The following is a 24377-nucleotide window of genomic DNA, read 5'->3' as shown; positions in this document are numbered from 1 at the left end:
ACCACACACAGATGTGCTGTGAACTGCCGCCTATTTCCCCATGTTCACTGCAGTCAAACAGAATGAACAAGAGAATCACACGGATCATTAAGAAAATATTAACCACCTAGGGAACGCAATTTCACAAGAAGAAAAGAAATGCATATATAATTGGAGATTTCATCAAGACTCCTAAGGGGATGGCAGGAATTACACAAATGATTTTCAGGATATTGAAAAAGAATGAAGCAAATGAACCCTATGGGTGGGGACAGGCCTCGTCAAAACACTTTCTTACTCTCTATCTACTTCCCCACTCAACCTATTCACTTCTCTAATCTTGATCCCTCTGATCCCTTCTCTCAAGCTCTCACTCTAGCCCGAAGCAGTGTTTTCATGGTCGTATAGGCCTCTGCACTCTGACAGTGACATGCAGCTCTTCCCACCACAGTCATTCACTCAACGTGGCACCTTACGCCAATCAGGCCTCTCCCTAGGGAGAGTTGTCATGCAGATGCTTTATAACCCTGCCCATCATGTGCTCTGTGATTCTGCCTTGAGAGCTGATAAAAGGAAAAAAATGACCTAGTTGCTGCAGCGAACTGCCTAAAAAAACTGACATTTTAAACTAAACGTGGTCAGCAGTGAAACACACGCCATAGCTGTTGGAAGATAAACATCATGATTTTGTTGCTGTTTTCAACTGTGAGCCATCTTGCTTGCTAGATCTAGATTAAGCAGCTCATTACACTGCTCAAAAAAATAAAGGCAAAACTTAAACAACACAATATAACTCCAAGTAAATCAAACTTCTGTGAAATCAAACTGTCCACTTAGGAAGCAACACTGATTGACAATCAATTTCACAGCTGTTGTGCAAATGGAATAGACAACAGGTGGAAATTATTGGCAATTAGCAAGACACACTCAATAAAGGAGTGGTTCTGCAGGTGGGGACCACAGACCACTTCTCAGTACCTTTCTGCTTTCTGGCTGATGTTTTGGTCACTTTTGAATGTTGGTGGTGCTTTCACACTCGTGGTAGCATGAGACGGACTCTACAACCCACACAAGTGGCTCAGGTAGTGCAGCTCATCCAGGATGGCACATCAATGCGAGCTGTGGCAAGAAGGTTTGCTGTGTCTGTCAGCGTAGTGTCCAGAGGCGCTACCAGGAGAGAGGCCAGTACACCAGGAGACGTGGAGGAGGCCGTAGGAGGGCAACAACCCAGCAGCAGGACCGCTACCTCCACCTTTGTGCAAGGAGGAACAGGAGGGGCACTGCCAGAGCCCTGCAAAATGACCTCCAGCAGGCCACAAATGTGCATGTGTCTGCACAAACGGTTAGAAACCGACTCCATGAGGATGGTATGAGGGCCGACGTCCACAGATGGGGATTGTGCTCACAGCCCAACACCAGGATTGGCAAATTCGCCACTGGCGCCCTGTGCTCTTCACAGATTAAAGCAGGTTCACACTGAGCACATGTGACAGACGTGACAGAGTCTAGAGTCTAGACAGTCTGTGGTCCAACGCCAACTTGCACCACAGACTGTCCAGGAGTTGGCGGATGCTTTATTCCAGGTCTGGGAGGAGATCCCTCAGGAGACCATCCGCCATCTCATCTTAGCATGCCCAGGCGTTGTAGGGAGGTCATACAGGCACGTGGAGGCCACACACAATACTGAGCCTCATTTTGACTTGTTTTAAGGACATCACATCAAAGGTGGATCAGCCTGTAGTGTGTTTTTCCACTTTCATTTTGTGTGCGACTCCAAATCCAGGCCTCCACTGGTTAATAAATTTGATTTCCATTGATGATTTTTGTGTGATTTTGTTGTCAGCACATTCAACTTTGTACAGAACAAAGTATTCAATGAGAATATTTCATTCATTCAGATCTAGGATGTGTTATTTGAGTGTTCCCTTTATTTTTTTCAGCAGTGTAGTTACCTTTACTTGTCAGTGGCAAACTGACTATTAGAAATAAGCCTTCTGTTTGAGCCATAAATGTCAAAAAGAGAGAAATAAAGGGTAATAAGGGTAATTGACAATGCTAATTGATGCTAGTGCCCGTACGGGAGTATTTTAGTAGTATTTTAGCTAAATAAGAGAACTGCTACAATATTTGTTTTTATACATCAAACATGGCTATTCTATTAAATAAATATGTACTAAAAATACAGATATGTATTTTTTTTCTTTCACAGAAATCATTACACCTACGAACGCCTACACAGCCCTGAGAGGTCTTCTCTGATAGCTAGCTAACACAGAAGTTTTGAATCATTTTAAGTAAATGTTCCACATTTATAGATCACACACTCTCAGGAAATAGTACTAAACGGTCATTAGGGTGGTACCCTCAAGGTTTTTTAGGTTCAACTGTGTGCCTTGATTAAGTTTTTACCAGGGGAAAGCTACATATTGGTACCTTTTCATAACCTAAATGTTTAAAAAAATAAAAAATAAAAAAAAGCTTGAACAGTGTATAGTCCCAATGCAATTTTAAAAAAAATCCAATTGAATATGGTACATTTATGCTCCCTAAATAAGGGAAAGGGAGGGGACTGGAGTGGGTAGTAGGCCTGTCACAATTATTCAATAATCACTTAATCGCAATTATTATTTATGACAACTACAATTATTTCAGATGATAGGGTCATTTTAGCTGACTGCAATCATTTTCTAGAGAGTCATTTGATCCCACGGTCATATTACACTACAACAAACAAATCACAGGAATTCACGTAAATAAAAGAAACTAGTAAATGCCTTCAATGAGACATCATGGGGCTTGTGACAACAAAACAAGTTATAACTTCTAACTTGGTGCTCTAATATGTATATAAGGCAAGTTAGTTTTAAATGGTCAAGAAGTGCTCGGTGCTGATCAAAGCCTCACGAATCCACAGCACTGCTTCATTTTACAGCGTCTAGACAAAGCTGACCTGATCACTCCAACAGTGAAAACCACACTTCAGGCAGAGATAGTGAAGTACACAACACAAGCTGAGGGATCAGGAGCGGTCAGCCACACTGCACAGTGCAGACACACAGCCCACAGTCCACAATACTGGTTAATTCTGGCTTAGGGTTATGCTTGGAGCTGGTTCAGTGTACCCAGCTATACACAGCAAAAACAAATTAAATCACTGATGCTCTCCTGTGTAAGAAAATTCTATGTTTTTTTTGATAACAGCCTTTCTAAGTAGCCTTAATGAACACAGCTATGGGCCCTCAGCTACACTTCTGACAATGCCCACGTCCTTCATAACTTAGATCAAAACTGCCCAAATGCATCTTGTGAAGTAACTATTAACCGAAGAAAAAGGACTCTCAAACTAACTCGAAATATTAGTCTAATTAATCAGAGGTCAACATAAAAACAGCGCTGTACATGGGAATGTGGAAGGGGCAACAGACATTCTAAAACTATTCAATACGATGTTTGGACACACAGTGGTCATCTATGTAATCTAACCCAAAGTCTCCTGAGAACATTGTTCCTACTAAACAAACTGTTTACAGTGACTCTGTGTACTCTAAATCCAGAACATAAACAGCTCGACAACTCACAACCCAGGGGTTCCAATGGTCAGCTATATGAGGTTAAGTGACCTCTGAGTCAGCCACAGGTAAACTGATATGTTTCAATCACCACATCAGCAATGCAGTCAAAAGGTCATACTCCACACACATAGTATTTCCTTTCTCCCAACTGTCTAGAGAAAAGCAATCCAGTGGACTACACATGTGAAATACCCATTTTATGTTCACACCATGAGACACTATAGTTTCATATTGCTGTACCGTGTGCAGTAACTGCTCCTTTCTCTCAGCTTAGAATGCAGTGTTTCTGCTAGCTCTGGTTTAAAACCAGAAACAGTGCTGGCAATAAAGTGGAACGTTTCCAGTGGTTTAAGCTGGTTTGCAAATGAAAAATGTGATGACTGTATTTCATACATAATACTACTGTTGGCATGTTGCTCAGGACAAGCAGCAGAAAGTAGACTCAAAACATAACAGCAGCTCACATTTCACGCTGAGACAAAATATGGCTACCTCAAACATAGTTTAAACACGGGCACTGCAGATACTACAAGTTTGCATCTTCCATTGTTGAATGACTAAACTTCAGACATTTAGATCTCTTAACTTTCTTAACTCACAAACTGAAAATGTACCTCACTTCTGCAGGCTGTACATACAGAACACACAGGCACATAAGTACAGAACTGCATTCAGTGAAAATATTTAGCACACAGCTCTTATTTATCCGTTACCTTGATAGTTCATGTCCTGGATATACTAGTTTTAGTAACTTCTGTTCTTGAGAGCTCAACAGCAGAACATCAATTTTCCAAAATTAAGATTTTTTTTTCTCCCATAGGCTTTCATAGAGTATAGAACATAATAGCAAATTTCTATTAGGAACTGTAATATATCACTAATGCAGCAATGTAATGTTCTCCAACGATTATTTCTGTCTTATTGTAAGACCTGATGATGAACAGAATGTATCCAAATCTAAAAACAATTCTGAGATTTTTATTTCTCCACATTCTGTTGAATATTGTCAGTAATGATTGAACATCAGTGACTGCAGATACAAGCAGAATATGGCATTGTAAGGCTGTCACCACCATAAACAGTCTTTAATAATGCCTCTGTAAAACTCACTGGCTCTCACATTCAACTCACTGCAAGACTACTGGCTCTCACATTCTGCTGCTACATATTAGCACCAAGTCATTTACAGAACAGGCCTACAGCCCTGACCCAAGAGCATGATCTGGAACCAAGACAGCACCACAGCTTTATAATTGTGTTGCACTAATAAACAATTGATGGCTGGTGTTTGAGGCAGTACATCTGCCAATTCAGTGTCACTGAAGCAACAGGTTGCCAGGTCTTCATCAGAATGAAATGAATTTCATGGACTTCCATTACATGCACCACAATTTCAGTCCAAAAATCAGACCGGGTTTTTCCAATTTGATGATGCAGTAGTCTATTGATCATGGCCATTTATTCCTCATTTCAGTTACTCTTATTATTCACAGTCTGCCTCTTCGTTACATGCAGTGAATAGTGCATTAGTGATGCAAGGATGACACGAATATGCAACATGGATCTTCCCACTGAACCATTCACAGGCGCTCTAACCCGCACACAGACTCACAGCGATCAATACAGACACGTCCATAGAGATCAGTCCCCTTCTACACAGGGAAAGAGAGAAAGAAAGAATCCAGTGAGGTAGAGAGAGGTCGGAAGAGAAAGGCTCATTAATTATGGAAGTGCGTCGTCAGAGGCATGGCAGCCACTGCACTGCTTTGTCTCTCATTCTCTGCCTCATTCTTTCCCCTCTTTCTCCTTTCCTTTGCATTCATTTTCCAGTTCCTGCATTCTGTTTACAACAGAACAACTGAGAGCTAAAGAGCAGTCACATTCAACATAACAGAGGAGAAGGGGAAAAAAAGGAGTTAAGAGCTAATGAGAACTGTGGCACAGCCAGCTTTCACTAGCTTTGAAAAATACAGTTTACGGACAATTTGCCAGCATGAATACTTTCATTTGCACACATACACACACACAGTTGCTTTAGTCTCATCTTCTTTATCACAGAAAACAGCTGTAGAGCTTAGCACCAGACACAAATAACACAGAAATGATTAAATAAAAGTGGACTGTGTGCACTTCGTTCATGTGCATGTCCACATCATCTGCAAACATAGACATTACACACTGAAAAGTGGTCACACATGCGTTTGTGTGTGTGTATGTATTTCCGCTCTGAAGAGAGCCACACACCAAGCTGTTATTTACATGCAAATGAGGGGACGAACCTACGAGGGCAGCAGATTTTTCGGAGAACAAGGTAGGGGTGCACCTCACTCACCAAAGATATTCGTGGAATGTCCTTTCTTAGCGATGGGCTTGAGCTCGTTGTGTCCCCAGCCATACTGCCTGTAGCTGTCCCACGCATGCTTCATCATCTAGTGAGGCAGAGATACAACAGGGAGTTAGTGAGGCTCATGAATACAAAGCAGCATCCTGGCACAGCCTCAACACACAAACACAATGGATGTCTGAACTAGATCTGTAACAGGAGGTGCTCAGTGCCAAAGAACACAATAATGATGAGGCATGACAGGGCCTTGAACCTCAATGACATTTTCAAAGTGCATCCTCTCAGACAGTGGTGGCCTCTACGGGTGTCTCTCATTTCACGCAACAGCAGCGTTCAGAAAAACGCAATCAAAGCAGCTGATCAAACTCTGGCGTTTTCCGCAATGCTAAGTGATGCGTTTTAGGCTTTTGACAATATAGTCAGTCAGGGCAGGAGATCATATCTGTTTTAAGGAGTCATTTTTGCCCTCACTGAGCATACACTAAAGAGGAATATAGCAGATAACAATAATATTCTCACTAATAATATTACTAACACTCTCACAATCATTACATAATCGCATGATCATAGTTAATCGTTTGAGTTGACGGTGATAATTTTCCGTAACTGGTAGCTTTCACAATCCTGTTCACGTCAACAACAAACAGAACATGATTTGCATGTGTTCGTAAGTTCCATTACATGGAGGCCATTACATGAAAATCAAATAAAGGTTCTTATGGGTGACTGGTGTTAACACATTTAGAGGGCAGTGTTAGAGATTGAGCTGGGAGAAAGTAGAGACAGGTAGCAACTTATATTATCAGCCAATTTGTCCATTTTTGTAATTTAACGCTTACACACACTGAACAAAACATCAGACAACAAACAAGACAATTAAATTGTTAATCTCTATTTATGTGGCCATGAATAGTCAGCTATAATTTCATGATCATGCCAGGCCCAAATATTATATTAATCATAGTAATGCCTAGTGCTCTATTTTATCTGTAAATAAGCAGGTATCTGTAATGTCAGGTAAAGATCTGCAGGTGAGTGATTTGCAAAGTGTCTGCTGGTTGGTTAGTGGTATAATGCTTCTCATTCACATTAATTTAATACATTAAGAATTTAATTTGCACTGAAATATTACATTAATAAGTTACTTTGGATGGGATGCATGTTACCCCAGTCATTCCTGGCACTGCTTTCGGATATATGCTTTACTCTGCCGTGCCACTGACGCGGTCTTTAAATTCACCAGCCAGTAGGACTGTCTCACTACACGTCTCACTACGTTGTAATGTAGGGGTGTTTCTTGAAAAGAGGGATGAAGTGACAAGCTTTTGTGTCTCCGAGTATGATACGGGCATAAGTCTTTTCTTCTTTAGGTGGCCCCACTCTGTCTTCCACCAAAATTAGAGAGATGACCTCAGTATTGTCCGGTATCAGTAATGAGCCAGTATCGGCAGAAAATACTGTATAGGAAATCAGAGCAGGGAAATAAAATTTGATTCAAATCGTGTAACAAATGTATGCTGAAAAAGCATCTCACACACATTTGATGAGGTTATACTGTTAGCTTTGTGCTTCTTTCTGTGGGGTTGTAGAGAGGGCAGTTTGGCTATTATAGCCTGCCTTTAGATGCTCATCTGAAGCAAAGTGGTTCAATTAAAAATAACTCATTTTAAACATGTAGTTTTTAAAAGAACAATAATGTTGGATTAACATAGGCCTAAACTCAAGTCTTCAATTTTGGTTACAGTATTGGCAAAGAAAGTGGTATCACGCCATCTCTAGCTAAAATGTAGCCTTTGAATCTTCAACTACTTGACAAACATTTTATATGAAATACTGATGCACGAGTGTTATACTCAAAATTGTACAAAAACATAAATACACTAGTGTGTATTACTCTTTGTAGGGTATTTCATCCTAGCTACACAATTCAGTGTCAGCATCAAAACAGACATCAAAGCATAAATACACCACACAAAGATTGCATAACAAAATGAAAGACATCTTATTTCTTTTTAACATGTTTTTGCTTCTGTCTTTTTACTCGCATCTGTGCATGAAGGCTGGTTTCTAATGTCACAAAGTCCACTGGAGTTTGTTTAGCTGTTTTACTGGTATTACTATAAGCTGGCATCTGGAGTACAAAGCCCAGATTTTCTTCTGCTGTTCACAGCCCATAACCTCCTCCAGTACCCATGAGGGAGTCTGACCAGTAAAAAAAAGAAAGGCCAATAATTTCATTGTGTTCTTGGCTACAAATCTTTCCATGACGCAAGCTGTGTGGACCAAAGATTATTTAATTATCAAACTGTGACATAACTTGCTTTCCCACAGACTTTTTAAGAACCAGTGACTGACCACTAAGTCAACATCTGAACAAATGAAGGACATGATCTCTAATTCTGAGAATAGCCAATTAATTCAGTTAATGCACAGTGCATTAGTTACTCTCACTGCTGACCACTGCTGTGATTATCCTAGAAAAACGCTCTATGAGGCAGTCCAGCAAATTTAATCATTTATCATTTAAAGGATAAATTGTTTGCAAAAACTTAAGACTGCAGAAAGCCCTCATATACAACTAATCCACACCCTCACTCTGCTGCACTTTTTCTAACAGAGTCAAACCACAAGATCTTGAGATGTCTACAGTTTCAGGCCAGTGTCAATAACACTTTTCCACTAGACAGTAGAGTGTAGCAAGATAGGGTTACTAGTCCACCTTCACACATTTTGTCAACATTTCCACTGCCAAGTGACTCATACCAGATCTATATTTATAGGTGGGACTAGGGCGTCTGTCCATATGAAACCAAATGTAGAGTATAAGGTAGATCAGAATTTGAAGCTCAAATTGTGCGTGTTCACTGCCAACACTACCATGGCAGGAGAATTCATGTCATTTATGTCAGTACAAGTCTCAAAGCCCTGCCTGCTTTCACATTGCGTGATGATAAAAAGACTGAGGTAGTCCACCAGGTTACAGACAGCTCTGGATTCAGATTAGTATTTGTAACTGAACCAGGATATACTGCACTGTCTGGTGGAAAAGCATTATGGAGTAAGAGATCTGGGGATCTTGCCCATCCAACTATGTTATTCAATGGTATTAAAAAATCAGGAATATAATCATTACACAAGTGTTATTAAAGTTCATATACACTCTCCAGCCACTTTATTAGGTACAGTGCTAGTAAAAGGTTGGACCCCATTTTGCCTTCAGAACTGCCTTAATTCTTCGTGGCATGCTTTCAACAAGGTGTTGGAAACATTCCTCAGAGATTTTGTTTGGTTATTTGAGTTACTGTTGCCTTTCTATCATCTCGAACCAGTCTGCCCATTCTCCTCTGACCACGCCACGTTCAAAGTCACTTAAATCACCTTTCTTCCCCATTCTGATGCTCGGTTTGCACTTCAGCAAGTTGTCTTGACCACCTCTACATGCCAAAATGCATTGAGTTGTGGCCATGTGATTGGCTGATTAGCTATTTGTGTTAAGCAATTCAAAAGGTGTACCTAGTAAAGTGGCCAGTGAGTGTATATGCATGAATCAGTGTGGCAATTATTAAAAACGGTTAGATTAGATGTTTTCTGTGCCTTGAATTTATCTTTACTGTGTCTCTGGAAGACCTAATCTAAGTCAAAGCAGATGTCCACAGTCGCTCTATCAAGGGAACGGGAGAATGTCACATACAGTTAGGCTCCAAGAAGTCTGCACATCACACACATACATACTCACACCTACATGTCACCACACACAGACATACTCAGGTACAGCATTCACCTCAATTGACCACATTTCATCTTTAGCTTTAGGTAGTATGAAGATCAGGAATTCATCTCCCTGGAGGTATTACCTGGACATTGATTTAGAATCATGTGCTCCCGGTCAGGAGGTGAGGGTCAAGTGTTCTCTGTATGCATTACAATGCATGTCTGTATGTATTACAATGTATGCTTGCGGTTACTCTATGAACAGTTGGTGTTAGAATGATGTGCTCCCATTCCTATGGTGAAAACATAGGTTAGTGTTCGGGCTGGAGGACTGATTGTTGAGACTTTGAGAGACAAGCCTTTTTCTTGGCCTAGATGGGAGAAAGAGTGCAGCCGAGTCCACACTCAGTTTTACTGTGGTGATGGGCTCTTTAATGGCTCTCAAGCCAATTTCATTTACTCTTTCACCATTGTTAAACTTTTTCATATTTAGTATGGTTTTTGTCTTGATTTATATTTTTCATATTTTTCTTCATTATCATAAAATTGTTTTGTCCAGCGGTTTCATCCAATAAACTGACAAAACTACTTCTGGACTCAGCCTGGTTGTTTTTACACCACAACAGACAATTTTACATTTTTCACAATCTTACAATGGGTTTATAGTGCTCTGTCTTAGGTATGGTAAATGCTTCTAATGTGCTTTCTGAAAAAGCAAAGTGCTGTCAGCTACGCGTTGGTTTTGGAACCCCCAACTGATATCATTTCTTACTGCCTCAGCGAATAGCCATGTCCTCAGAGTCCCATATCAGCCTCCTACCTGCATTGTTTTCACTATAGACTCCTTTTTACAGAGATTGTTCTTTACAGTGGCTCTTCCAACTCGGCAGTAAAGTTTTTTCAGCACTTTTGTTTAGGCACAATGAACAGTTTCCTTCAAAGAGAAAGGTATATTTGAACATTATTTCCTGTTAGAGTGCTTGTTGTTTTTTGATTTATTTTCTAGTTTTCTGTTTACTTTCCTTTGCTTTCCTTGTTATTCATTGTTAAACAGTATTAATGCTGAAGCATTTAAGAAGCCATTTCTGTTCTCATGGTTTGAACAATCACACCAAAAGACCTTACAACACCCCCTAAGGAGGATGTGCAGGGGCAAAACACAGTAAGGTATTATAGCAGGATGCAAAGGTCTCAATCTGTTCTGTATGACTCTATTGGGAGTGGGGGATCAGTAGCATAGCATAAAGCTGTGTGTCTGAGCTGTTGTTCATATTGGGATGAGACTAAGGCAGGTATACTGAGCATTCTCATTTTAATAAAACCATCATTATTTCTGCAAACCCCAGACTCCTGAATCTCTTCCACAGCAAGATTAAAGATTTCCAACAGCTGCAACCTGAACTGACAAAACATCGCATTTACGACCAGGTTTGGGATGATTTTACACATACGCTATATTTCCAAAAGTATTCAGTCGTCAGCCTTCACACACCAAAATCTCATGGTTTGCTGAAGCATTAAGAGTTCCTTTCACTGGAACTAAGGGGCCGAGCCCAACTCCTGAAAAACAACCCCACACCATAATCCCCCTCCACCAAACTTTACACTTGGCACAATGCAGTCAATTATCGTTCTCTGGGCAACCGTGCTTCACACCAGTGCATTTGATGCTTTGTATTGCGCTTGGTGATGTAAGGCTTGAATGCAGCTGCTCAGCCATGGAAAACCATTCGATGAAGCTCTCTAAGCACTGTTCTTGAGCTGATCTGAAGTTTGGAGGTCTGTAGTGATTGACTCTGCAGAAAGTTGGCGATCTCTGCACACTGTGTGCCTCAGCATCTGCTGAGTCTGTTCCCAAACACTTCCACTTTGTTATAAACCCACTGACAGTTGACTGTGGAATATTAGTAGTGAGGAAATTTCACGACTAGACTTGTTGCACAGGTGGCATCCTGTCACGGTACCACGCTGGAATTCACTGAGCTCCTGAGAGCGACCCATTCTTTCACAAATGTTTGCAGAAGCAGTCTGCATGCCTAGGTGCTTGGTTTTATACACTTGTGGCCATTGAAGTGATTGGAACACCTGAATTCAATGATTTGAATGGGTGAGTGAACACTTCAAGAAATATAGTGTATAAAGGGTGTTTTTAAAACAAGTGAGTTGACCATGACCAAAAACAAAAAGCTGCCTAAAAGGGGAATTGGTCATTATAACCCATTTGGTACATTAGATTAAAACACACAAAGTGTACATCTTGTAATAGTATTTTGAGATATTATAGCAGGAGGGCTGGAACATGTGACCACAGATGCAGCAATTCCATAGCAGCTACGTATCAGCATGGCACAGCGTACCGTTGTGAACTTTTCTGTACTAAAATCTCAAGCAAATGAATGCGTCTGTGATGACTTGTCCCTGTTAGGGCAAGTGAGCGGGTTTGCGCTGGGTTCCTTTTTAAAATTCATCATTGACCCCTATTCATTTGTTATTCTCCTGTGGTATAACAGGTAGGAAATCTTTAGGCCTGGAGTGAAGCTGTTGCTATCCTAGACTTCAGAGGGGTATTACCTGAAATGTTCCCTGCTACCATACCCAATGAAGATCATTTTGTTAAACTTTATCTAAAAAGATCTTTGGTCTTTTTGGGATATTTCATTTCTAAGGGAAAAGACACTGATACTACTGTTCAATGCTTTAGGTCAACATGCCCAAACTTTTCCAAACACTTCCCAGCGTAAATCATTACTCTATCCCACCCATAACTTTTCCACTCACCTGTTTCCTCTCCCCTTTTCTGACTCTGCTACACCTTCTTAGTCTCATGCTTTATGCAGTATCAGGTCCTGAAGTTATTTGCCTACCAGTTAGTGTCCATGTTGACTGACTGAATCCAGGACTCGGAGCGTTGCAAAAAAAAGGGACACAGACTGCCTCTCAAATTAAGATTGCGCATTTAACTAGACTAATAAAATCCACAGTCCAACTGGCAACAAAGATGATTTTCTATCGACTAAAATCTGCAAATGTGATAATAAGGTGTTAAATTAGCTGGCATCACATCAAGAGGCAATCACTGCAGTACCTAAACAGTACCTAATGGCATAATGTAGAATAACGACAGGGCAGACGAGATCAACAGCGGGACAACTGTCCTCACCACAATGGCAACTATCTAATTAATAGGTTTTTAATATATACCTTTTTCAAAAGTAACACATGACTTTTTGGTACTGAAGCATGGGTGTTAATTATGAATACAATGTATATATATGACAGGCATGTTTATATTATTGTGGCCCCAAGATTCAGTGCCTTAGTTGCCCAAGTGACCAGTGCAAATTTTGTCTGTCTAGCCCTGATTTGCACGTTAAAGATGTTCATCAGGTTACTTTATAAAAAAAATGAAAACGACCTCAAACTCATGCAAGACTGCAAGAAGAATTTCAAGCAGACTTCTCTAAGGGTTCTGTGAAGTGGAAACATCAAATTCTTAGGTTGCTGTTAAGCCTGTATTATTGTGCTTGTGATGACGGGATGAACTCAAAAGTGTACAGGCGTCTTCACATTAAAAATAGTTTTTCCAGACTCTGCTTGGTCTGTGAGTTTGGTCAAATATGAAAGCTGCTTTCAGGCCTGGGAGCAGTCCTTAGAACCGAGCTCTATTCTTCCTGAAATTGGTGGTCTGGGGTTCACTTCCAGCAAAGGCAGGTGTGGTTGACTGCACGTGTGGAAGCTAACTGCTCACAGCACAGTGTGTGGGGCTGCTAGATTGGTTCATTTTGTAACGTGTCTGCTTGAACTTATTGCCTGTGTGGTTAAAAACCTTCTCATACAAGAGTGGCTCCTTGTTTGCAAGCACACCTACACAATGAAAATGTTGCATATCCAAAAAGCCTATGGCTTTTTCATTTTGCAACCGGGAGCACAGAAATGTGACGTATGGAATTGTGCAATTGATCCGCGGTTCACAATTATTGTGTGTGAAAACAAACCAGCGATAATGAGCTTCTCCTCCAAAACGAGCCCAGAATCGGTATACACTAAAGTATTTGGGACAAGTGTGAAACATTTCCTCTGTGGAACTGTTCCTCTGTAATGTCAAAACAATGCTACTTTGCCAATGTGATATCTTCATGAATCAACAGAATTATACAGAATGATCTACAGTATCCAATACATCAGGGAGCTGTATTCTTCCAATATTCGCAGATTGCAGGGCAATGCGTGCCAGTCAAGGCGAGCTGAACAACAAGAGTGATTGATTAACTAGAACTGTCCCGGTGTTCATATCAATTCCTGAGTAGACAGATACGACCCTCTCTACCTTGCCATCAATCGAACAGAGTACAGTGTGTCAGGAACAAAAGGAAAGAAAGATTAGCCATGTCTGCCTGCGCTTAGATGATTGAGTGCTGTCTCCTCACTGTATGTTGACCACCTTCACCTAACTAGCTCCCTTGAGTAGTTATTTGTGCTCATATCTGCACTGTATAGAGTCACATGCAAAGGTTTGGCCACCACTGGTCAATTTCCTTTCTTGGTTGAATTTCTAAGTGAAAATAAGTTAACACATCTACAGAACACAGTTCTGCACACCTTAATGCAAAATCACGGTTTATATGCTGAATTTAACTGACTGGGGAAAAATATAACATAAACTTTAGCTTGTGCATAAAGTGTGGCACATTCTATATTTTAATTTTCCAAAATTGTAAACTAAGAAAATTAACAGAAACTGTTCTAAAATTTGAGAAACTGGCTTATTTATGTCTCTTCCGTGTAGAGGATGTGCCAAGTTATTTTCAATTAGAACATCAGCAAACGAAGGCTCAACAGCAGCTCTTCCACCTCAGGTGGCCGAAGATGTTTGGCATGAACCCCCACATCCTTAGAACATTCTACACATGTACTGTGGAGAGCATTCTAACAGGCTCCATCACCACTTGATATGGAAACTGCACTGTCATTGAAAGGAAAGCTCTGCAGAGGGTTGTGCCGACAGTCCAGCACATCACCGGGGTCCAGCTTCCAAACCTTTTGGATTTATACACCAGTCGCTGCCTGAGGAAGACCAGGAGGATTTTAAAGGACTTCACCCACCCAAGCCACTGTCTGTTCTCACAGCTGCCAAGTGGGAGGAGGTACAGAAGAATAAAGTCCAGAACCAGCCAGTTCTGAGACAGTTTCGTCCCCCGGGCCATCAGGCTGCTGAACAGCCAGTAGTGCTGGTGTATCAGTCTATAGGCCTGTCACTGCACCTCTGAGTCATCATCTCCATGAACAATCACCATCTCATTCACATCTCATCAGACTCACTCTGATCCTCTGCACCTTCAGTCTAGCAAATCTGTACTTTCACATATAGATTGACATCGTATACATCTTCTGTCCATATCCTGTACAATCTGGAAGATTTCTATATCAGTATTCCATCTCCTGTGTACCTGCATCTCATTTATTATGTACCTCAGACTAATAGCCAAAATTTTGTTGTAGGTAGATGTATAACATGATTCTATTATGATGCAAGTACACTACAAATCCACATGTAATGAAATACCAACCAATTCGTAGGAAGATGCAAAAGTTAAGAAATGTTGTGACCTGAATGACAAAGCTGTAAATAATTCCACTATCATTGAGGAAGCCGTATAACACTGAGGAAAGTTATAATAACAGTAATATCCAGACTGCTTTGTATTTGAAAGGAATTACTGTTAATATCTAAGAGTATATTATTTATAACACTTTACAAAACTTTCTGGTGTGCAGCTTATATTATTTCAATCTACACTGTATGAATTGTCATTGAAGAAAAGTTCTGAACTGCAGTGTTTGGTGGCTTTTATTTGGTTGTCATTAGGAAATGGTTCTTATCTAGAGCAACGTATATAAAAATATGTGAACAAGCAGTAGAAAATAAAGTGATGAAAGAATCTAAAGAAATCAGAAAACAGTTTTATTTTAGCTTAGAACAAAGAAGGACTTTAAAGTGCAATAAGAGCAACAAACCAGCCATTAGGGGTGTACTTTGTGTACTTCTGATGCCGGTCCCAAGCCCGGATAAATAGTGAGGGTTGCGTCAGGAAGAGCATCCGGTGTAAAACTTATGGCGAAACTATCATGCTGATCACAAATATGATTGCCATACCGGATTGGTCGAGGCCCGGGTTAACAACGACCGCCTCCGGTGCTGTTGACCAGCAGGGTGCCGGTGGAAATTGGACTACTGTAAGTCGAAGACCATCAAAGAGGAGAGGAGGAAGGCGGGTTAGAAGGCAGCGAGAGAGAAGGAAAGGCAGGAGTGTGGAGGTTAGAGTAGGGACTCTGAACATAGGGACAATGACTGGTAAAGGCAGAGAGCTTGCAGACATGATGGAGAGAAGGAAGGTAGATATTATGTGTGTTCAGGAGACCAGATGGAAAGGAAGCAAGGCCAGGACCATTGGAGGTGTATTCAAACTGTTCTATCATGGTGTAGAGATGAAGAGAAATGGAGTAGGGATAATCCTAAAGGAACAGCTTGGGAAAAGTGTTCTGGGTGTAAAGAGAGTGTCAGACAGGATCATGAGCCTGAAGTTGGAGGTTGATGGTGTGATTTTGAATGTGGTCAGTTCATATGCACCACAGGTTGGTTGTCAGTTAGAGGAGAAAAAGGAATTTTGGAGTAAGTTGGATGAAGTGGTAGATGGTGTCCCTAGAGAGGAGAGATTGGTGATTAGTGATTGGTGCAGACTTCAATGGACATGTTGGGGAAGGGAACAGAGGGGGTGAAGAGGTGCTGGGTATGTATGGTGTGAAAGACAGAAATGCAGAAGGTCAGATGGTTGCAGATTTTGCAAAGAGAATGGAAATGGCTGTGGTGAACACATATTTTCAGAAGATTGAAGAACACAGGGTGACATACAAGAGTGGAGGGAGGTGCACACAGGTGGATTATATCCTTAGCAGGAGATGCCACCTTAAGGAGATTGGAGATTGTAAAGTGGTACCAGGGGAAAGTGTAGCAGGCAGCATAGGGTGGTTGTCTGTAGAATGAGATTAGAAACAAAGAAGAGGAAGAGGAAGAGAGTGAAGACAGAGCCCAAGATTAGATGGTGGAAGCTGGTGGTGGAATGAGGAAGTCCAGGAGAGTATTCAGAAGAAGAAGGCAGCTAAGAAAAAGTGGGATAACCAGAGAGATGAAGGAAGTAGTCAGGAGTACTGGGAGGCTAGCCGCATAGCGAAAAGAATGGTGGCAAAGGCTCAGGCCTATGATGAGCTGTATGAGAGGCTGGACAGTAAAGAAGGTGTAAAGGACTTGTATCGTTTGGCTAAACAGAGAGATAGAGCTGGAAAAGATGTACAGCAGGTTAGGCTGATAAAGGATAGAGAGGGAAATGTACTAGTGAGTGAACAGAGAGTGTTGAGTAGATGGAAGGAGTACTTTGAAGAACTAATGAATGAGGAAAACGAGAGAGAGAGGAGGACAACGGGGGGATAGTGAATCAGGAAGTGCAGAGAATTAGTAAGGTGGAAGTGAGGGCAGCTTTAAAAAGGATGAAGAATGGAAAGGCAGTTGGTCCAGATGACATACCAGTGGAGGTATGGAGGTGTTTAGGAGAGAAGGCAGTGGACTTTTTAACCAGGTTGTTTAACAAAATCCTGGAGAGTGAGAGGATGCCTGATGAGTGGAGAAGCAGTGTACTGGTCCCCATTTTTAAGAACAAGGGTGATGTGCAGAGCTGCAGTAACTACAGAGGTATAAAGTTGATGAGCCACACCATGAAGGTATGGGAAAGAGTTGTTGAAGCAAGGTTAAGGCGAGAGGTCCAGATCAGTGAGCAGCAGTTTGGTTTCATGCCCAGAAAGAGTACCACAGATGCAATTTTTGCATTGAGAGTGTTGGTAGAGAAGTACAGAGAAGGTCAGAAGGAGCTACATTGTGTCTTTGTGGATCTAGAGAAGGCATATGATAGGGTGCCAAGAGAGGAACTGTGGTACTGTATGAGGAAGTCAGGTGTAGCTGAAAAGTATGTTAGGGTGGTGCAGGACATGTATGAGGATAGTGAGACAGTGGTGAGGTGTGCAGTTGGGAGTGACAAATGGTTTCAAGGTGAAGGTAGGGTTACATCAGGGATCAGCTTTGAGCCCTTTATTGTTTGCAATGGTGATGTAAAGGTTGACAAATGAGGTCAGGCAGGAGGCTCCATGGGTCATGATGTTTGCAGATGACATTGTAATCTGTGGTGAGAGTAGAGAGCAGGTGGAAGAGAATCTGGAGAGGTGGAGGTTTGCACTGGAGAGGAGAGGAATGAAGGTCAGTAGAGATAAGACGGAATACATGTATGTGAATGAGAGAGAGGCAGGTGGAAAGGTGAAGATGCAAGGAGTAGAGGTCGTAAAGGTGGATGACTTCAAATATCTTGGGTCAACCATCCAGAGCAATGGACAGTGCAAAAAAGAGGTGAGGAAGAGGGTGCAGGCAGGATGGAGTGGGTGGAGACGGATGTCAGGGCTGATGTGTGACAGAAGGATAGCAGCAAGAGTGAAAGGGAAGGTTTACAAGACAGTAGTGCGTCCTGCTATGATGTATGGTTTGGAGACTGTGGCTCTGTCTAAAAGACAGGAGGCCGAGCTGGAGGTGGCAGAGATGAAGATGCTGAGATTTTCGTTGGGAGTGACAAGGATGGACAAGATTAGAAATGAGCAGATCAGAGGGACAGTGAAGGTGGAGCAGTTTGGAGATAAAGCCAGAGAGGCCGGATTGAGATGGTTTGGACATGTGTTGAGGAGGAATAGTGGATATATTGGGCAAAGAAATGTTGGAGATGGAGCTGCCGGGTAGAAGAGCTAGACCTCAGAGAAGGTTTATGGATGTAGTGAAGGTGGACATGGAGATGGTTGGTGTGAAAGGTGAGGAGGCAATGGATAGGGCAAAATGGAGGCAGATGATCCACTGTGGCGACCCCTAAAGGGAGCAACTGAAAGAAGAAGAAGAAGAAGTCTAATAAGAGCAACAACCCAGCTTCATTTCCATTTAACAAAGAGTTTTATGGGAAGAGAAGAGATTAGTAAGAGCTTAAACATCCTACAATTACATCTGCATATGCATAAATGCACTGCATTGTTATGAATGACTCATAGACCAAAATGGCCAAGGAAGAGCTCAAAGAAGTGAATCTCAAGACCACGACAGCGAATACAGATGGACAAGTGTAGACCTTAGACTGTTTCTTCCGGCACAGAGGGACAAAGAAACTACAGCCTGGGGATTTTTGCTTTGAGAGCATGTCCTTCTTTAAGAGCTGAACAAGTCTAGCATCCTCAAACCAAGCAGCTGTGTTATTGCTTGAAAATCTGCTGCAGCCTTTTGCAGACACAGGCACAGAACTGGCTATAAACAAATCCATCACAATGAAATGTAAAATTATTCACATTACTGTTGCTTCTGCAGCTATAATGTATATGATTTTGGTGCTGTTCAGTGCACTATCATAAACAGACCATCTTTTGGCTCTATTGTGGAGGCTGAAGGCTGGGAGCAGAGCGACCCTGTCTTTATTCTGCACAACACACAATCAGTATATATATAAAAAAAAATCTAACTAAATCTTGATCCCAGACTCAAAAGCGCATTGAACCTGAAAACGTGCATCATGTGCATCATTACTAAATCACCTCTCTTCTAGCCTTGACAATCACCTCTCCTTCAGCCAGTCCCTACATTCAGACACTCAAACATTCATCATTGTCAATTTTTTTTTTTTTTAGGAGTGTGAAGCTGGAAGTTGGCAGGGAGAAGCATGGCTCTTAGGTACGTTACATGGAGACATTATGTGGTGCCCTGATGGTTTTTCTACACTGCGCTGAGAGGCAAGCATGAGAGGGAGATCCTTTTAGAGCAAATCACTCTGTCTGGAGCGCTTCCTTGAGCTGAGATTCAGCCAGCTCTGCAGGGCAGAGGGGGATGGGAGGGTACGGAGAAAGAAAAAGAGAAAGAAATGAGAGGAAAAAGAAAGGCAAAGAATGAAAGAGGAAGCAGATGAGGTGGCACAAGAGAGACGTGGAGTAGAGAGAGAAGTAATAGTAGTGGGAGAACCGTGACTATCATTCTCCATTCGTCGGGACAAAACCCTGCAGACAGGTAAAGGATTAAAGGGAACACCACTGACGCTTGACATAAAATGGACCACTCTAGAGAAACTTGAGAATCAGAATGGCCACAGTGGTTGTGACAGTAACCAGACGTCTGAAGAGTTAAATTCCTCCAAAAGTTTTTGTATTTAATTACATTAAATAGTTATGAACGTGTTGCATGATGTCAGAAACATTGTTTTATTATGGTTTTGAGATCAGGTTTTTTTTGTTAATTCCTCTAAACAAATAGTGGAGAGGTACATGAAGGGCGTTGGGAGAAAAAAAAAAAATAGTACCCAAAGAAAAGTTTTTTTTAAAATTTACTAATGACATACCATTATCAACACTGCATATGAAAATAAATGCAAACAAAATGGCTTGATAAGCTTTGTTAACGTCACCATCACAGTAAAGAAATCTGGGACAGTGCATTTCTCTGCTGTGTCATGTCAAACCACTCAAACATTTTTGAAAAATCATGAGAATTTTACTTTCTTTACCTAACATCTGCCAACTCAATGCTACAGTGATATGAGTAAGGGTGGGCTACATGATGACATTGTATTGTTATTGTAATAAACTGTCTTGATAATACAATTTTTTGAGCGTCTGTACTAGAGACACAGCCTATTTATTTTTATTTTGGCAGATCTGTGTTTCAGTTTTATAGCAAATACTATGAAGAAGGTATGCATCAAAATGATGCAGTAAAATTATGTATGATTCAACAAGCTAAATAGCTAGTTGCCTTTTGCTTTTGATGTAACATTAAAAAGGCAAATCATTTAAAATGAAAAACCTTTAAATGCCCGTTTGACTATTAAAGAACAAATAATTTATATTTTACGTTTGAGCAACAAAATGTACTGGAAATATGCTAGCATGTTTGTGCTAGCATATTCACCCAATAGTTTTTCAGAATTAAAAAAAAAAAAAAAAAAAAAAAAACCCAACACCATCCATCCACCATAAAAAGTCATGATCAGTGCACTCATAGTCTAGTCATCTGCATGCTTCACTACAAAGAGAGCACAATAAGCAGCACAGTTCTCTGAACCGCTGAATAAAAATCATTGCAATCATAGTTTGTAATGCCAATTTCTAAATGCGCCACTACTAATGCATTGTGGCTGTGTGTCACAACATTGTGATACAAACTCACTATCGTGAAAATGTCTTCACATATGGCAATATTGTTTCTTGCCATATAGCCCACCCACGCCTATACCAGTCTATAAGAACATTAAAATGGGGCCTGCAATTTGGTCAAAACCCAAGTGTAGCCCAAGAACATTCTGCCGAGCCTGCTGACAAATATTTTGAGTTCTAGGGAGCAGTGCTATGAATGTACAGCATGCATGCAAACTCCTTCAGAAGTCCCAGGACAAAGGTAGATAACGGGAAGGTACTCAAGCACACAAACTTAATTTCGGCTGTGCAGTCAGCCCTCTGCAGAGGCATGAGACACCGCTCACAGCCAGAAAACACATTACCCAGCACTGGGCCTGCAGAGGAGCACTGACCTTCACAATGGCAGTCAAACTTCAGCTCAAAACCCACATTTCGCACACTCACTATGAGAGTGCCCTTTACATTCACCTCCAGGGGGAGGAGCAGTAATTAGTATTAACACACCCCCCCCACCAACAGGATTCCCCATGCATGGAGTGAGAAGGGGTGCATTCATAAATCTCCCCCTGTACTTCAGCTCATCTCCACTGCACTCCAGGGGAACTGTGCTGCAATTGGACATCGCCGCTGCTGCCGCCGCACATGAAGCTTGTGGCACCACACAAATTATTTAAGGCCCTTAGTGTCCGCTGGAGTCAGTTTGATTCATGCAGGCCCCTCCTTATGTCCTCTCTCATTGTAATACATTTATAGTTACTGTGCCTTAGAAGATCCAGCAGGGCTGGTAGAGAGAACCATCAGATTCAAAGCATCCTCAGGGAGACGGACCGCCACGGCAGGCAAGCTAGGGTACTGCACTGCAGAAGAAAGACTCAAAACACACTTGAGACAGGACTGAATGCCATGTTAAAAAAAATGATGAAAATAATAAAAAATCTTTACATATAATTTTCAATAATCATTGCTAGTTATCACATGCATTTTATACGCATGACTGTGCGTTACATATAATACTACTAACAGATAAAGTTATTTCATGCATTTCTCACCAACCACACAAGGTATTTATATTTAAATATCACCCTTTGGGTATTCAATACGTTTCGTCATTGGCAAAGCATTATATAATTATATTAGAAAGCATGTACACTCCACTTTTCTACAATTCTTAGTTATTTCTAAAAAATATTTTTTTTCAAATGAAAACATGCCACTCACTTCTAAACTTAAGACTCATATTCAAGCTTAATATCATGTCAAGCTTAATTCATATTCAAGCTTAAACTTAAGTCTCATATTCAAACGAAGCTGCAAAAAAAGCCTGTTTTATTTCTGTTTTTGTGAACTCACTTAGAACAAGCATTTCAGTTTGCATTGCTTTCCAAAGCAGCCAATCATAACAGAGCTCATTTGTCTATATCATTCTTAAAGGCACATGAATAATAACAAACAAAAACAGCTTGTTTAATTCTAAGGGACAAACCGATGTCAGAGAGTAAGAATAAACTAGCCCTTTAATGTCGGCCAAAGTGCCCCCTCCACACTTTATTTTGTGTAGAATCATTCAAAACAAATTATTTTTATAAATAATCATCATGGTCATTTCATAATTCAGACGTAGTCAGAGAGCGGAATGATGGGAGGATCAACTATTAAGAGCACATTCTTTGTTTTCAGTCAGCCTGAACAGTTTTAGGCCTCCATCTCAGATCCGGCCAAAAGACATCTTTGAACTAAATCACTTTAATTGGCTGAATCAGCTATTGTTCCTGATCTGGTTCACAGTTCAAGCGTGGACACACAGAGACTTCTAATACTCTCTCAAGCTCATTTCTCCACCTCCTCATCCCCCTTTGCCCTCATTTGTGTGTGACCTTGGCTGTTGGGGACACTGTACTGCTCCCTCCTCTCTGTCTCTCAGGCATATGCTCAGCTATGAACCTGGCACTATAATCGTCCCCATGCACACCAGCCCCCAGCACCCTGAGGGCCCCCTGCTCCCTCTGCCAACTAACAGCAGAGCACTCCAAAAATGTCGACCTCCAACAGCAACCCAGCTCCTCTCCTAATGAGCAAAGAGCATGCTACACACCTGTGCACTACAACCTCCCCTCAACACACACACACACACACACACACACACACACACACACACACACACACACACACACACACACACACACACACACACACACACGAGGCCAGCACAACTGTGCAGTTTCAATTCTTCCTGCTGCATGTAGTTAACATCCTCCCGTTACACTGTCTTGTCAAACGTTTGGAGACATCTAGGCATGCCTGTGCCACTAACAGAGACTTCTTATTCAAGTAATCATGACAGCAGAAAATAACAGTGAGTGGCAATGAAGCAGACACAGGAGCAAATCACCATAGTGTGGGAGTTGAAGCTAAATCTGTTGGGGCGGGTGACGACATGGTATCAGTGCTGGTTAGTAAAAGTTGAGGTTCTAGTATATCAACGCCTTTAATTTGGCTAAGGAACTGTCACTGACCTAGTAATAAAGGACAGACTTACAGATGTCCCAGTCTTTACTGTCTGAGGCTGCTTTAAGGACATGATTTTACTCAAAACATTATTGGTCAATGGCTGAAACCTGGTGCTGTATTGTGAGGACGTCCTATAATATAGACTGCATGATATAGGTAGCTTTATGCATAAGTACTATATATGGCAGCAGCACTTAAAGCGTTCAGCTGGCGCAGCTCAAAAAACACACAGAACAATTTTTTTAGCAAAATCTTCTTACCAAGAGAGACACTCAGCTTCATGTTCATGAAAGTATTAGCAATCAGCTGTTTTAAGTTGAGAGTACTTTTTTGCTTTATTGACAATACAAGTGAAACTCCGGTATTACTGGGAACATTTTAAAAGGCAGTGAGTTCTTAAATGTTTGATGGGCAGTGAACCACTGAGATCAAAGCTCGCCAATGCACAGCAGCCTTTAGGTGATAAAGTAAAACAAGCAGTTCATATTCCCACTGCTTCTAGAAAAAGACAAAGAAATAGCCTCCAGTTTTCCAAGCACACCACCTTTAACAGCATAGATCTTTGCTGGCTTTATGGTATCTGATTGAGTGCTCAGACACTGCTGCTGTTCGAATGTCTGAGACAACCTTCAGACAGAGCTAAGCACAGGACTGAGAAAGATTAGTCTTACAGGGCCTGACGTGACACTTTGACAATTGATAACCATTACAAATTGGGGCTGAATGTGGGCAGGACCATAGACCTGTTAGGGTGAACAAAAAGACTTTTTTTTTAAACCAATCCAGCACTTTGTGAAGGCAGAGCTCAAATTATCATTTGAATTTGCCAACTGTGTTTGCACAGTATGGAATTAGACCTCTGCATTTAACCCACCCGTGCAGTGAAACACCCACATACATGCACACTAGTGAATACACACACTAGGAGGCAGTGAGCACACTTGCCTGGAGTAGTGGGCAGTCATATCCACGACGTCCAGGGAGCAATTGGTGATTAGGTGCCTTGTTCA

At 41.3% G+C, this 24377-nt stretch overlaps 1 protein-coding gene across 2 annotated transcripts in view; it reads right to left on the bottom strand.

Moving 5' to 3' along the window:
* Window positions 1-24377, bottom strand: part of man1a2 (mannosidase, alpha, class 1A, member 2) — a 145776-nt gene that overhangs the window by 69577 nt on the left and 51822 nt on the right. For both annotated transcript variants that reach the window (XM_017722152.1, XM_017722153.1), the window contains one exon: window positions 5884-5980. In XM_017722152.1, coding sequence (XP_017577641.1) covers window positions 5884-5980 — 97 coding nt within the window. The remainder of the gene's footprint in view (window positions 1-5883; window positions 5981-24377) is intronic.

Source organism: Pygocentrus nattereri, chromosome 6 (assembly GCF_015220715.1).
Source record: "Pygocentrus nattereri isolate fPygNat1 chromosome 6, fPygNat1.pri, whole genome shotgun sequence".
NCBI lineage: Eukaryota > Metazoa > Chordata > Actinopteri > Characiformes > Serrasalmidae > Pygocentrus > Pygocentrus nattereri.
Note: the sequence above shows the minus strand (reverse complement) of the source record. Positions and strands in the feature narration are given on the sequence as shown.